Source organism: Uloborus diversus, unplaced genomic scaffold, assembly GCF_026930045.1.
Source record: "Uloborus diversus isolate 005 unplaced genomic scaffold, Udiv.v.3.1 scaffold_319, whole genome shotgun sequence".
NCBI classification, from domain to species: Eukaryota; Metazoa; Arthropoda; class Arachnida; order Araneae; family Uloboridae; genus Uloborus; species Uloborus diversus.
Window position 1 is genome coordinate 68,071 of NW_026558482.1, and position 17,554 is coordinate 85,624.

Genomic DNA, 17,554 nt, shown 5'->3' on the forward strand with positions numbered 1-17,554 from the left:
GTGGATTCAAATTTGTGTCTCTGCTAACTACCAGTTGATTTTCTCTTTACGTTTGATATTAGAAAATTAGTTTTTTCCCGCCATTACTGCCTTTTGAGTAGGCGTGGCTTACAGCGGCGGATTTACGACCGTCCAATGAGCCTGCCGCTCGACTATTCCCATCACTGAAGGTGGAAATTGCTTGTTTCAGCTGACGTTCCATTTCAAATCTTTGCGAATTTTCATACGAATAATTATTGTCACTCTTTCCCTCCCTTGCCGCGCAATAATTTTTATTATTGATTGAAGTTTTCTTTATAGACGTGGGCCTAACCTGCAGGGCGCGATCAAGCCAAACTGGTGCCCAGGTCCTGAGTAGAATTTGATGCCCCTCCCCCATGAGAAAATCCGCACAATTTTAAAGTCAATATTTCATACTAGAAACTACATTTTAAAGGAACATTACTACATTTAAAAAAAGGAAACCTGGGATTTGAATACCAAACACTTGATAGTCACCAAACTAATCACAGTTAAAAATGCCTCTTAAGGCGAAAAAGTGTTAGAAAACAATTTAAAACTGCAAAAAAAAAAAAAAAAAAAAAAATCTTACTAATTCTGACAGCAAGCTTTAAAAAGTCTTCTTTCTGGCTTTAACAGAGGCAAATGTGTCGATCAAATAATCGAAATCTATGTTTGATGTCATAGAATTTTTAATGGTCAATAAGGAAAACTCCTGTAAATTATCCTGAGAAATGCAGCTTCTCAAATGATTTTTGATTCTTTTCAAAATTGAAAAGTAACCTTCACTGGAACAGTTACTGATAGGCAAGGTAAGAAGAAGCTGCAGGGGTGTAGTGTATTTTACTAGTGAGGAGTAGAGAGATATAATTTACACATAGTTATTTATTTATTACGGACAACACAACTACACTAACGTACACATAAAGCTACATTATCGAACTGTGAGATCGAAATCGAAATTGAAACCAATACTAACTAGATAGCCTCGAACTAAGAGCATTAGAGTTCTATTCTTTCGGCGCCTGGATCGAGGTTATAAACCATGGAGGAAAGGATAACAGGGATATTATCATGGGAATATTACAATCTCCCACGCTTAAATTACATAGTCTGCAAGATATGGTGGTGGTTGACGTATTCTTCCTGATCTTCGAATAGGAAGATTTTGGAAAGTTCTGGCACGGTTTGAATCAGTAGAAACTGGATCAGGAGGTTTCGTCTCGATCCGAATTTCTGATGGCAAGGGGTCGAAATGATTTCCACTTGAGCTGGAACTCCTTGGATAAATTACTTCTTGAGTTGGAGAAAATGTTACTTTTGGAATTCTGGAAACTTCGCACTTTCTCAATTGGTTGACGGGTCTTTTTATAATCTGGCCTTCATCGAGTTGTATCAGGTAGTGCAGTTTACCAAGTCGTTGTTTAACGCTTCCAAATCTCCATGACAGCTTATTGTTGGCATATAAGACCGTGATTGTATGCGATCTCCCACGCTTAAGTTTCTGTGGTCTGGTATGGGAGGTGATAAGTACTTTGATTTGTTTTCCTTGTTTGGTGGACGTAATAGGTCTAGTTTTATTCGAATTTGGCGTCCTAGATACAGTTCTGATGGAGTCTTTCCAAATTGTAGAGGTGTTGCTCGATAGCGGAATAAAATTTCTCTTACCTTTTCCTGTATTGAAATATTTTCATTTGACATGGTTTTCAATTTTTGTTTAAGAGTTTTTACGTTTCTCTCCGCGAGGCCATTGGTTGCGGGATGACCTGGTGCTGTTAGTCTATGCTTAATTCCAAACTCCTTGCAAAATTCTGAAAATTCACTGCTTTTAAAAATACTTGCGTTATCGGAGACAAGTACTTGAGGTAGTCCATCAACACTAAAAATATCCTTTAACAAATGTATTGTAGAATCACTAGATGGAGTGCTTTTTTGAATTTTGATTTCAGGCCATTTTGATTTTGCATCCATTACTATTAGAAAATTATATCCTAAGAAAGGTCCAGCGTAGTCGATATGTATTCGTTCAAAATTGGACGAAGGCTCTTCCCAGTGATGATTCGATATTTTTCCAGGATTGTCCTTCACTTCTGCGCAACTTCTGCATTCTCGGACTAGATGCTCGATGTCTCGATCAATTTTCTTCCAATAGCAATATCTTCTTGCTAAATTTTTCATCTTGACAATACCCAAATGGGTGTGATGGAGCTCTTTCAGGATATCTGCCCGAAGTTTCTCTGGAATGTAAACTCTGTGTCTTTTGAAAATTATGCCGTCTTGTAAAGAATATTCAGGATCATTACAGCTGCCTGATGAGAGTTCTTGTTTCAGTGCTGACAGTTCTGGGTCATTGTTTGTCTCTTTAGAAATTACCTCATATGTAATTGAAGAAGTAGAAATTTGATTTATAGTTTGCCAGTGAATAATATCGTCTTCTTGTAGAACGTTTGGATCTTTTAGCTTCAATGGTGCCCTTGAAAGGTAATCAACATTCTGGTTTTCTTCACTTCTTTTATGTTTGACTTTGTACTGGTACTCACTCAGGAATGCTGCATATCGAAGTAAACGGGATGATGTCATTGAGGGTATAAGACTATCATGATGAAAAATTCTATATAAAGGACGGTTGTCAGTAATCAATGTAAATTCTCTACCAAAAATATAATTGTGAAATTTTTGAACTGCAAATTTAATAGCCAAAGCTTCTCTGTCCAATTGGCTGTAGTTCTGTTCTGCTGCTGTTAGAGATCTTGATGCAAATGACACTGGCTTCTCGACACCTTTTACCATGTGCGATAAAACTCCAGCTATGCCGGTTGGACTTGCATCGCATGCGACCGTGATAGGCAAATTTGGGTGGTACGGCATTAAAACTCGGTCACTTGATATTTCATTTTTCAATTTGATGAACGCGGCTTCACAATTAGCAGACCAGTGGAATTTTACATTTTTCTTTAGTAAATATCTTAGCGGATAAGTAATAGATGATGCATTTGGCAAAAATTTGGAATAGTAGGTAACCATACCTAAAAAGCGTTTCAATTCTTCCACATTTTTCGGTCGAGGTGCGTGAATTATTGCTTCAGTTTTCAGGGGACACTTTGAGATTTTGTTTTGCTCGATCACATATCCTAAATATGAAATCTTATTTTTGAAAAAATGACATTTGGAGCTATTTACATGTAAATTGTACTTTTGTAAACGTTCTAAGCATGCAATCAACCGATCGCGACACTCGGAGAGAGTTTCTCCGTGGATAATTATATCATCGAAATATGTTGCAATTCCCTGAAGACCCATCAATATTTGGTCCAAAATTCTATGGAATTTACTTGGAGCTGACTTGATACCGAAAGATAAACGATTGATTTGATAAGTTCCTTGATGCGTAGAAATTGTTTGAATTACTTTACTTTCATCGTCAACGACTACATGCAAATAAGCTTTGAAGAGATCAAGTGTACAAAAAAATTTAGAGTTTCTTAGACTGCTTAATATTTCTTCTATTTTTGGTATTGGATAATGTGCATCTTTCAATTGAGGATTTACGGCCACTTTATAGTCCACACACAAGCGAACACCACCGTCGGACTTGGGTATAACAACAAGTGGTGAACCCCAATCGCTACAATCCACTTTCGTTATTATGTGATCGTGTTCTAGATTTTTAAGTTCCTTGTTAACTTTCTCGCGTAAGGCAAAAGGGACATCGCGGGCTTTTAAAAATACAGGTTTTGAATTTTCTCGAAGTTTTAATGAGCAAGTAAAGTCTGGAATTTTCCCAATTTTTTGTTCGAACACGGTAGGAAATTGATTTATGATGCTATTTACTACATTTGAAACATCAATTACATTAACAGGAATTTCTTCAATTTTATTACTTTTATCAATATCGGATAAATTGGTCTTCAAATGTCGAATCCATGTTCTTCCTAAGACTGGTGTAAACATATCTGGAACTATGTACAAAGTTTCCATACTAGTGATATTTTTATATTTCACACTAACTTTTACAAGACCCAATGGTTCAAAAATACCATGAGTGTAAGATCGAAATTTCACCTCTGTAGGCTGCAACTCATTTGTTAAATTTAATAAATCGAAAGCTTGTTTAGTCAAAAATGTAAGTCCTGCACCTGAATCGACTTCAAATTTTTGTATTTTCCCTTCTATCTGTACGTTAACCCAAAATTTTTCTGAATCGCACGATAGGTTAGATTTGAAAACATCAACAATTTGTGTATTACTTGAAAAATTGCTTACTGCAGCTACATCTGTAACATATTCATCATTGCCGACACATTGAACTTCATTTGCTTTTTTATTTTTCAAAAGTGTTGATAAACAAACTTTTTGGACGTGCCCTCTTTTTTGATAAAGTTTGCAAAATAATTTTGAAACATCAGCACGACATTCACGGGAAAGGTGATTTGAACGTCCACATCGTAGGCATGTATTATGTATTCCAAGTTCACGGAAATTTAAATTTGAAGAAAACCTACGCCTAGAATTTGATCTATTTCGATTTTCAGAGTAACTTCTCTGTTTACTATTTGAGCGATTCGATTTAAACTGATTTCGTGATCTCGAAATTTTGTGAACTTCTTCTGATTTTGCAGTTGAATTGTGTTTCGATAATTCCCGGTTGTCTATTTTCGAAGCTTCTAAAGCTAACGCTTGTTCTACAGCTACATCGAAAGTTAAATCTGGAACCATTAACAGTTTTTCTCGAATTACATCATCTCTCAACCCTCTAATAAATTGTGCACGCAAAAACAAATTAGCAACTGAAATTTTACAGTCACAATTAAATTCACAAGTCGAAGTAAATTTGCGTAGTGCCGCTACATAATCAGATACAGTTTCATTTTCGTTTTGGAAACGGCATAGAAATCTGTGCTGTTCGATAATAATGTTAGGTTTAGGACACAAATGTTTTTCAAGAACAATTATTATTTCATCATATGACAATTCGTTTGGAAGTTGAGGAGCGATTAACGAGCATAATAAATTATAATGTTCAGATCCAATGCAATTGAGTAATATTTTCACACATAACTGTTTATCTTCGAAAACGTTCTTGATTTGCAAATAATTTTCAAATCTCTGTTTATACTGTAAAAATGTCTCTGCGGATGCATTAAAACATTCGAAATTTGATAAAAATGTAATCGTACCTTTTTCGTTGTGCTCAGGAACATCTTTGTTTTCGTCTTTTTTCAAGATGAGTTCCACGATTCTATCATTACTAGCGGTTAGAACTTTTAATAATTCCGCAAATTGCTGAGCATCCATAATGTTTTAATCCTCGTCGCCAATTTCTGTAGTGTATTTTACTAGTGAGGAGTAGAGAGATATAATTTACACATAGTTATTTATTGATTACGGACAACACAACTACACTAACGTACACATAAAGCTACATTATCGAACTGTGAGATCGAAATCGAAATTGAAACCAATACTAACTAGATAGCCTCGAACTAAGAGCATTAGAGTTCTATTCTTTCGGCGCCTGGATCGAGGTTATAAACCATGGAGGAAAGGATAACAGGGATATTATCATGGGAATATTACAAGGGGTGAATCCACATTCGGAAATGTATGTGTAATGTTTAGTGATCTTATCCTTTTAAAACATTCTCCAGAAGGGTTACGTTTGCGAAAATTTGAAAATGTGTTAATTCTTCTGGAAAATGTTCATCTATGTCATCCGAGTAATTTTTTTGAAATTCAGAGCTAAGGAACAACGACTTCTTTACGCGAAATGTTTTTAACTTTATGAGTTTTTGAGTTGATTTTTAAAAAATTTTGAGCCCCTTCTTCCTTACAGTTGAGAAAAAGTAAAATAAGCTTTTTTTTTTAAAGTAAGTGAATTTAGACTAGGCCATTTTGGTGCCCCTAAATTTGTGGTGCCCAGGTCTGTGGACCCGTCGGACCGTGCTTAATCAGGCCCTGCTAACCTGCGATCTTCAAGATAAGTGTGGTAGGCAATTATCCTAATTTATTAGGTCTAGCTTGTTATATTGTCTAACTTTTAAGTTTTCTGAGACTGATCAAAAGGGCCATTAGGCTCTACCATCAATGACGATCGCCTAAGGCGGGCGTGCCATTCGAATGAAGTGTTATTTAATACCCCTGGTTTAGGCTCATAATTAGTAACCATTTATTCATAGCATTTGGAACTACATCTAAAACACTCCAAAAACAAATTGATTGTTCGCTACGCGGTCGAGGGGGGGGGGAGGGGAGCATTCCGGTGTCCCGGTTGAAAATTTCAGAAATCCGGCAGCCTAGACAAAAGTAAACGTAAACGAATGTCTGGCAACTTCCTTTCCTACCGTCTAATAAGAATTCAGCCATTCAGACTTCACAACCGCATACCATCAAAAGTATTTATTTCACATCTTTCCAGCTAAACACCAAATAAAAATTTTGCTGCTGCCACACAATTTCGGCAATAATAGCATATTTCTACCAGTTTACTAGTCATTAAATGTTATATAAAAGATTTTGTGATTCTTTCAAAGTCCACCTCCTATGAAAATCATTCCACTACCCACCACCTTGTACGTATGGTTAATTTCATAAAAGAACATAGCAACAAGGATAAATTCATTATAGCTGTATATTTTGATATTCCCAAAGAGTTCGATAGAGTTTGGCACGAAGGACCTATTCATAAACGCCTTCTCCTCAATTTTCCCAGCTATACATCATTCACCTCATTCACAGTTATTTATGCAACAGGACCTTTCAAGTTTAGTTACAGGATTGTTTATCCAACAGGCTAAAATGATGGGTGGGGTGCCGCAGGCGTCGGCTATCGGTCCGACACTCTATAACCTAAACACTTCCCTACTAGCAAAATTTCTTGCATCAACCTTGAAAGATCTTGATATCATACTGACAGCGTCAATATTGACGTGTTTCATACTGCATAAAGCTTGCATAAAGATTAAAAAGCAATATTACAATAACAACACGTATGCAACATTGCATTCATCTTAAAATATCAATATTGAAATTACCTTACAATAACAACATTGCATACATGTTGACGCCGTCAAGATGATATTGATTTCATGCTGTCACCGTCAAGGTAATTAGTACACAATAGAACAGGTGGACCTTCGTTGATACTTGCGCATGCGCACAGTTCTTTCTACCCAGCGTCCCTCGTATTGCTGGCACATCGATTCAGTCGGTTCAGAGGAGTTGCACGTGGTGTTGCATTTTTTAGGCTTCGTTAAGTTGGTTGCTTAGTTATTAGTGTGGAATAGTAGTGTTTTAGGAATAACTTATGAATGACTGATATCTGCATTTGTTTATTAATATAGTACTAAACAAGTCATATCGCAGACGATGTGCGATCAATGTTAGAAATGGCCAAAAATAACTTTTTTCGTCCCTAGACTTCGAAACAAAGGACACGAAGCCCAGAATTTCGTATTATCAATTCAATCTCATGAGTAAGATTAATTTTATTCAATGGTTATTTATGTTATTCTTTAAGATAAATTCATATGTTTTGTCCATGGGATATTTTCAATGCTGACATCCATTTGAAAATGTACTTTATTGTATTTATTTATTTATTTATTATTTTGCTATCTTTACTCTTAAATGTGCTATAAAACCTTCCGCAATTATTCCTAACTAGGCATTTTATGTCTTTATAGTACAATTAGAAGCATGAATTTAAAAAATAAGTCAAGTATTACGCAAAACGAAGAAAGTTTCATTTTTTAAATTAAATTGCGAGTACTATTAATGTATTTATTTGAAATTTCCGAGCAGATGTCAGCTTTAAGAAAATATTCTTAGGCTAGAAAACTATTTTGAAGAATAACAGAAATAATTAAAGAATGAAATTTAATTTTCGAGTTTAAAGTGAAAATAATACAAATAAATAAATGGATAAAACACCTTGCAAACGTGCTGGTTTCATACTGTCATGTCAGTGTATCCTGACATTTTCCTGTCATATCAATACGTATGCAATATTACAAAAGCAAGATCATTTTGCTTAGACCTTGATTCCATGCTGTCATGACAACATCTTGATATTATCCTGTCATATCAATACGTATGCAATATTACAAAAGCAGCAGACCTTGATATTTTCTTGATATTATGCTGCATACACCTTGTCAGTCAATATTGTGGCAGCCTGCTGACAGCATAAATGGAGTAACATAACAATATTGAGGCAGCATTAATGCAAAATGATTTTTCTTGCATGTCAACCTTTATGCAATGCTGAGGCAAGATATTTTGCTCACTGGGTTATGACTTCCCAAAAAAATGACTCCCACTCCCACTTAACTTGTCTTTTTGCCGAGGACACCAGCATTCTTATCAGCGACCATTGCAGGGGATTTGCTAGGCATAGACTGCAAAAATATGTTGATATTATACTTGATTACCTCAATAAATGGCGCATCTCCATTAATTCCAATAAAACTCAAGCTATCTGCTTCTACAATAATGACATTAAGAAATATCAAAGGTCTATCACTGTTGGTGATGATTTAATCCAGTACTTCAAAACCGGCGTCTTTCTCGATAGGGGACTCACCTTTAAACCTCACATTGATAATGTTATCAAAAAAGCAAATACTAAGATAGGCTACCTCTATGGCCAGCTTAATAAAGCCAAGTCCCTTAATACAAAAAACAGACTGCTTCTTTACACGACAATCATACGTCCAGCTCTTGTTTACAGCATACCTGCTTGGGGATACGCTGCTAAATCTAACATTGCTAAAATCCAAACCATCCAAAATAAGATTTTAAGAAAAATTTTCAGGGCACCATGGTATGTCCCAAAAGCTACCCTACACAATGACACTGGGGTTACTTACCAAAATGAGTTTATCATTAAAACCTCAACTCACTTCTTCACCAAACTTGAGAATCATTCCAGCCCGTTAATCAACGAACAGGTTTTGTACACCTATAACACTGGTGGTAAAAATCTACCGTCGGATGCTATGTTCATCCCCTACTCATTCCGATAATCTCCTATACTAGAACTAGTAACCCCAGTATAGCTGGTGACCTCAGTCACTTGCTCCCCTTCGTGGGAGCAAGTGACTGAGGTCAACTGAGGCTTGTTCTCTCCACGTCATGGCATTGTACATTGTATATAGTGTATTATATTTTTCTTCATATCTTTTATCCACTCATATCTCAATTATTTCGTTTGGTATGTATGTAAATATGTAAACAGAGTGACCCTGAAAACGACTCCTTCTTTTATTTTCCTCCCCCCCCTCCCTCCTCACGATCTCATTCATGTCAACTCCATAATGTCTATTCCTCTCACACAGAGTAAAAGAGTTTCGCTCTGGCTCAATACATCTATGATCTGTATCTGTATCATTGTCAGTACTGATGCAAGAATGGTCGATAATTCAAGTGTGACAACCGTCCCTCCCAGAAGGTTGTTTAAGCAGATTATTAATAACAAGTCATTTGGACGGTCCGCTAGAGCTGCCTCTTTAACTCTCTCCCGGGCCGAAGCAAATCTAACTGATTATAACCGCAGTCTTCCATATGCACTTCCCGTTTGTGTTATGTTATTTTCTCAGTAGAGGATATCAATCTTTTGCAGACACATATTTTTTATTTCAAGGGTATCAATTTGTTTGAAATTGTGGTTAACGATAAGGTTTCAAGGTTTTTTAGCTCACATTCTAAGAAATAAGCGAATTATCAAAAGAAACCTCGTTTCTATAGCAAAAAAATTAAACCAAAGAACACAATGCGTTAGACAGTTGTTCTGAGGACAGTTGTCCAGCTTAATTTGTAAAATGGACCACCCTGCACAGGTAGGAAATATCCCCCCCCCTCTCAAAAAAAAAAAAAAAGAGGGAAAACCTGCGCTTTGTTTCAGAAATTAGGAAAAGGAGGCTAGTACACTCCGCGGAATCAAAGCCCTCTGTCAGTAAGTCAAAAAAAAAAAAAAAACGAAAATAGACACAAACGCTTGCAACAAGGTCCCTGTTTTAATATAAACGTTTTTATTTATTTTATTATTTTAATTGTCAGATGGCACTAGCATCTTCAAACCTAAACATTCGTATATAGCGCTAGGAAAATTCTTCTGAAAATGAAATTAACGTTACTCTGAGACATGAATTTCAAAAATGAAACCGAAGTATCTTTCGAGGGAGGTCTTGGCGTAAGGCAGCGCCATCTCTTGGAATTCAATAAAAGTAGAAACGGGTAAGAAAACACGATGAATCGATACTATTTTAAGAAAAACACTCTTATAAGCATATGCTGCAATCATATTGAGCGTAGGAAATGCTTCCGTTATTTAAGAATTAAAAAATCGTAAGCCCAGAAGCCGAAAGTATAATATTAAAATAAAGCAAAATACAGAACATTTCCAAGTATGCACCAATATCAAAAATGGCTTTGTAAATAATTAAAAAAAAAATCCAACTGAAGTATATTTCGAAAACATATATATATATATATATATATATATATATATATATATATATATATATATATATATATATATATATATATATATATATATATATATATATATATATATATATATATATATATATTTTTTTTTTTTTTAAACAAAGCTATTTTTTCTGTATGTATCAAAATTGATTGTTATCCATCTGGGTTGTTTGTAAATTTTCAAATGCGTCATCCCATAATTTGTTAAATTTAATACTGTTGAATATGTACAAAGGGATGGCGTATTAAATTTTAAAAAAAGTTAAGGTCGGTTGTGGCCAAGAAACACTTTCTTCCAGAAGGTAAATTCTAGTCCCGCTAGCTAACGGGTTAACTGCCTCAAAATACATCACAGCTGAAATTGAGCGTCGATTAAAAACTCCGCCAAAGCTGTCGTAAGGTCGCTTTTTCCATACAATTTTTTAAAGTTTTAATTTCTAATATACGATGTCATTACTCTCGTAATCAACAGCATTTTGTCATGTATGACGAAGTTTAGCTCCCGGATATATAAAACTGAATCAGTTTTGAAGCAAAATATCTGAAGATGGCATTTCGAATATCGTACAAATTTTCACGTTTATTTTGTCCCACATTGATCTGAATAAAGAGAAATTAGACGTTGCAATGTCAGGTTAGTATGGTGGGTGAAGCAGTCCACCACAGTTCATTAACTTTTTTAAGGCTCGCCTTTGATACTGTGGTCTTGCCGTAACATTTCGATCACGCATTTTCTGCCGATAATTGTGAAAATATTTTACAAAAGGCACCATCTGATTTTCCTTTCATCCGATCTTTAAAACACTTTCTATGAGACAGCCATTTCTGGATATTTTGCTTCAAAAATCAATCAGTTTTTATCTATTTATCTATCCGAGATTGAAATTTTGCATACTAAATGTAAAAAGCCGGTGATAACGAGGGCAATTACATCGTTGATCGAAAATAAGATCTTTTGCAAATTTGTTTTTTTAGAAAAGAACGATAATAGCCTTCCAGTCCACCTAATACTGCATACACACCTGTGATGCATCCGGAAAATGTGTTGAAGGGCGTTCCTCCCACAAAAAACCAGTCTTTTCGAGAAGAGGGCAGCAATTAAACCTTCAATAATTGGAATTATATTTTAAAGCACTTTACAATAAGAAGTAAAGTATGTTGTCTGTTATGATTTAAAAAGGATAAAAACACCTCGTGTCTAGCTACATTTCTTAGCCGCAACACACACACACATCGACTTCTTTCTCTCCCTTTCTCCAACATCAACAAAGATCATCTTAAAATTTTTCTTCAATAAAAAAAAGTTGAAGGCGAACCCCCGTATTCCCTCTTCGCCGCCCCCCAGTACGACTGAGCGTCGGCGAAAATTACATTTCAGCAGTTTCAATTTTAAAAAATTACCGGTCCTCTAACATTGCCCACAATCGCGTTTTGACTTGAATTTCAAAAAACGTCAGGGAAGGGTCTCGAAACTGTCCCTTATCTAAGAAAAATCATCTGAACTGCTTTTTTGCAACTAAATTTCGAAAAATTGTCGATAGAGAGAGTGGATAAAATTTTAAATAGAGTATTTGAAAATTGTATGGGCTTTGACCCGCTTACTATTTTTATACATAAGGTTTCAGATTCGGGCAGAATACTGCAGCAGGATGATTTAATACCCGATTTATTGAGCAACCACGAAGTGATACTTCTAGCGTTCGACTTAACTAAATAGGAAGTCTGATTTTTGTTTATCTGGTCATCGCTAACTGTTCTCCTAACGAGCTTCCTCGTGAAGAACAGCTTCCACGTTATTATTTCTGGAAAAGTCTTAACCTGAACGCTAGATTGACATTTAGATACTTATTGCACTTTTGTCACATAAAAAACTGGTTGTGATTAATAGGATCATCATCATCATGGTTGTGGAGTCGACAGGAATTTTATCTACTCGAACTCCTGGAGTCGTATACCCCCGATTATGACTCCTTGAAAAAAAAAAGTCGTGTAGTAAAATTTAAATCAGGCAAACAACTCTTTCACCATGAGCATCAAATATATTTTTTATGTAGTTACACGTGGTTGACATATATTATGCCAAAACAATTCTTCTCCAAGGCTGCAATGTCCTCTTTACTGGGCGCTTATTCCAAGCTCGAAATTCACCTTGCGAGATTAGTTCTGATCGTCTCACTAGATGGCGCTATAGGAAAAATCGCATTCTCGCAGAATAAATCTCGCAAGTTCCTATTCCAATCGCCAAAACAAGGGGGGGGGGGGGGAGTGACTTTTCGCGCCTTTGCTTGCGGTGCGAAATCTCGACTGCCCCAAAGCAGGTGAGATTTTGCGAATTTTTGTGATACAATTATGGGAGATTGTTTTCTGCAAGGTATTGGTTTGAGGAAAACGAATTTGGATTTTGCCAATCCCGGACATGGTTAGGGAGCTGGGAGGGGGGGGGGGGGCTCGACTAAGGCTAATTATTTCCATTGATTTCATTTTCTTTTAACCAAATCCATCCTTCAGGAAATAAGATGGGGAGGGGAGGGATCAGGGGCACTCCCATTTTCAAGAGATAATGAATTTGAAAGAATTAAGGGGCTTTAAAGTTCCTACGCCTTGTTTTTTTTTTTTTTTTTCTTTTGCTCGCTCGACGGCATGCACAAATGCGTCTGGGGCAAATTACATAAAAAAGCGTTCATTAATTTTTATTTGTCTGTTGTACATTATCCCTCTTAGAATTTAGTTATAACACAAAAGTACAAAAAATTGTTTTCTGAAAATAGTATGAATTTTATGTTTACACAGAATATTATAATCCTCCTGTTTTTGCGTTTTTTAGGGGAGGAGGGGGTAACACCTCAAATTACCGCCCCCCGGATGTCACCCATGCCAGGTACGCCACTGACGAAGGTTTTTTTTTTTTTAATGTGTTCTTTTGTTGTAAAATACCCTCCGCCTTTTTTCCCTAAATTCTTTAAGTTACCCACTGTTATCATTTCAAAAGAGAGTGTAAAGTTCTTTTCATAAGATTTCAATTGAATTCAATTTGCAAGAAAATTTATTTTTCTTTATTGAAATTTGAAATTGATTAACTAATTACAAAATAGTACGGAGGCTGGTGATTCTGGGGAATTGATTCCAAAAATTTGATTTTCCATTTCGCTGACATCAAAATTAACAATATTATACGAATACTGTATTTGAGTATACTGTAAGCGTTTGTAAATTGGCTGATGTATAATATGAAGCATTTGAAGGAAAAGAGAATACTTCAAAACGCTCCTTTTCATTTCTTCTTCAATTTAGAATCTTTTCTTTGGTTTGAACTTATGTTAAAGTTCTTTATCAGCTGAAGTGTGAAACTATGATTAAAAAAATTATTCCTTTTACGAATTTTTTCAATATATTTACAGAAGCGAAGTTTTTATTTATTTTAAACTGCTTCTTGTAACCAAGACTGCTGTTTTAACTTTTTAACCTTGAAAATAAAGATCGAATTATGTAATCATAGGTACAAGTTGCTTGTTTTGAAAAAAAAAAAAAAAATCTAGAAAAGTACTTTTTTGAAGAACAATTGAAAAACAATACCTAGAAGAAATGGAATCTTGAAAATAGGAATAATGAAGAAATAAAAATTTGTATTTAGCATATATTTATTGAATTATAATTTTAAGCGATAAGAGAAAAAAAAACTCTGGAATACGTCATCGAAACTGAGATTGTTGATATAATTACAACTGACAGGGATGAAGGCGGGGGGGGGGGGGGGGATACCCCCAACAGTCCCTTGGTTTTTACATAACCAATAATAATATGGAAGATTATATACTCTGTTATGTCTACTCCCATCCCCAAAGGCTCAATTAGCTCAACAAGCCTTTTACATTTGACAGGGGTGTCCACCCTCCTAAGAGCAAAGGCGCACCCCCCCCCCCCAAATATCGCGAAGAATCCCCTCTTCAAAAGCAAGAGCCCCCTAAGTATTAAAATACCCCTCAAAACACCCCCCCTCTCCTGGTGCGCACCCCTGCATTTTAGTCTTTTATATACATTCAATTTGAATTGGCAGATTTTTTCATGAAGAATTTCGAATACATCTAAACCTTTCGCACTCTGCACTGCATTAAACACGACAACAATAGTAACAACATATATTCAATCCACGATTACGGACAATTTATATTTTTTCGTCTGCATTTATGATAGCAAAGATTTTATTTATTTATTTTTTTTTAAACCTCATGATTATTTTTTAAAGTTATTATTATTACTTTTATTTTTGATTAAAGTTGCTCGGGGAAAAATATATTTCATACAAGACGTTCCTACTAATATAGATGGTGTTATATTGTAAATCAACACATTTTACATTTAATTTTGAACATATTTATGTATTGGCTTTCCCCCCCTCCCCCTCATCTATAATTGTTTTAGACACTGTAATGCTGAAATATGTATAAAATATGACTTACTTTCTGCCATTTGACAACGCTTTTAGTACTAGAGCCCTCGGCGTTTTAACAGATGGGCGAGTTCGGCATATTTTTTCTTTTTTTCCATTTTTGTGAATTCCTCAGAGAATTTATTCTTATGGACGCTTGGATTTTCTTCCAGAAAATCTAAAATGATTTCAATGTGATTCTTTGTCACATAAAATGTGTGCTTTGAAGCAGCCATTTGCGTAGAGTCTTCAAAGTTCACGCTTTATTGTACACGGAAGAAGCGAAACGAAAACTACCTGCGCTGAAAGAACATTGGTTAGAAGAAGTCACGTGCACCAGCGTGCGTCGTGTTGGTATAAATTACTTCCGGCTATTCCCTGAACTAGTCAGACTGGTCAGACGTGTTTCTTTCTCCCTGCTCCGTGGTACTATGTCAAAGCACAACTCACGGAAGAAGTCGAGCGCCCCCGGGGATAACGGCGCGTAGAGGGCCCTTCTCAGGGCCGGCGGGGTTTTCCCCGTCATCGAAACCGTCCCCCATGCCAGCGCTTCGTCTTCTCCCGCGTCATCTGCTTCAACGATCTCCTCCTCACGGAAGAACCGTGGCGTTGCATTGAGTAATATGATCTCTCCGGCGTTCAAGGAAATAATCGGCCGCTACAAGTACGATTTCAAGTCCACCCGGGCAAGAATTGATGAGGCCACGGACATACCTACAATCAGAAGAATCTTCGACTTCCTTGGCAATATGCAGTTGGAACTCATGAGCAAGACGGACAAGGACTTCTGGTCAAAGGAGGAAATGCAAATATACATGAACAGCGTTCTTCTCTATAGTCAAAACCAAGAAAAGCACGAAAGACTACTCGAGGATATGGAAGTATCCTCTTGCAACGACTCCGTCTACGAGCCTACCAGCCCGACAAAAATTCAAGAGAGCCAAAAGGACAAGCCCAGCCCAGCAATTCTCACCCAAGTCAGATGAATCGGCGATCCCTACCTGTAACAAGTTCTCCCCACTCGCCCCAACAGACGTGGAGCCAATGACACAGGAATCGACCGCTCCTAGTATGGTTGACGTCCCGACAGCCGACAAGACCTCCACTAACAAACCAAAGACTCGACCCCCTCCACCCATCACTGTAGCGAATCCTCCGGAACCCATCCAGCTTCTAGATATCCTCTCCAAGATGTGTGCTGGGAAAATACAAGGTAAAACTGTCCGGCGAAGACCTACACATCTTCCCCTCCCTGGCAGACGATGTCGATCTCATCGAGAGGTACCTACAAGACCACAGGCACCAGTTTCACAGCAGAGTCCAGGCCAGCAAAAGACCACTCAAAGCCGTCATCCGGGGGGCTTCCCCTGAACTATCCCACCGACGACATCCTCTAAGATCTAAAAGGCTATGGCATCAGCGTCACCAAAGTCATAAGGATGCAGACCGGTCCGGATAAAAGACCTCTACCACTCTTCTTAGCCGTGCTGGTAAAGGACGATACAGGACCGTGGTAGCCCGATTGGTAGAGTGTCGGATTCGGGGCCGGAGGGTCCCTGGGTTCGAACCTCGATGGTCGAAGACCCACCGTCGTCATTAAAGGGGGACTGGGCGACGTTAAATATGCTCGTGGTCTTAATGTCCTCCAAGTGAAACGATACCCATGGGCGGAGGGGGGCAATGCCCCCCCCAGTTTTGGGAGGACTTTATGTAGTAAAAACATATCTTCCAAAGGTTAAAAAAAAAGAAAATATTATTTTTTCTTTTTTGAATAGTTCATAAGGGCATGGGTGGATTCATAGGGGGGCATAGAGAGCAATGCACCCCCCCCCAGTTTTGAGAGAACTTTATATAGTAACAACATATCTTCCAAAATCTTAAAACAAAAAAATCGTGACTTTTTCTTTTTTGAATAGTTCAATGAAAATTAAAAGAAAAGCGAATGTCCTTTTCGGATAGAAGAAAAGAAAAGGAAAAGAAAAAAACGAACATTAAATACAAATAGTACATCCGTCACTGAGGTGCTGAAAATGTGTCTAAATTCACTATTTTGGACTGAGAACCTTTTGGGCAAGTATATGAATGAAAATATAGGCCAAACGAGCTATACATTAAGCTGTAACAATTAAAATAATTGATAATTATTTTAACAAATTAGAACCTAAAGCAAAGGGGGGAAAACTTCCCTCCTCCCCAACAGAACGATCTACTCGTTATGATTTGTGTCCACATTACAAGTATATTTGTGCATAATATTTATGTTCTTGATAGATTAATTGGCCTTTTGAGAAATTCTATAAAACATAGTTTTTTTCCCTTTTCTCTCTCTCTTTAAGAGAGAGAGAGAGAATAAATGCTATCGCAAACTGAATAATTTCCAGTTATCTGAGTATTCTGATTAAATGAATCTTTTTACTTAGAGGGAGAGTACAATTTTACTTACTTTAAATACTGTTTAAAAAGTAAGGTAAGTCATAATCATCTAAGTCTAAGTGAGACAGTCCTTGTCATTATTGAAATCTAAATAATTGAGTCATCAAAAGTTTTGGAAAAATTTACTGAAATTTTTATAAAAGTCTATAAAAACCTAACAGAGATTGGTTAAAATCATAAAAATCCTTTAACCATAAAAAACTGACG

General features: G+C 36.5%; 1 protein-coding gene across 1 annotated transcript; it reads right to left on the minus strand.

Moving 5' to 3' along the window:
* Positions 1-1,838: 1,838 nt before the first annotated feature.
* On the minus strand, positions 1,839-3,024 carry LOC129233303 (uncharacterized protein K02A2.6-like; the record flags this gene model as incomplete). The annotated part of the gene is made up of 1 exon (XM_054867353.1): positions 1,839-3,024. A coding segment is annotated over exon 1 (1,186 nt), but the record flags the coding sequence as incomplete, so codon positions are not given.
* Positions 3,025-17,554: the final 14,530 nt, after the last annotated feature.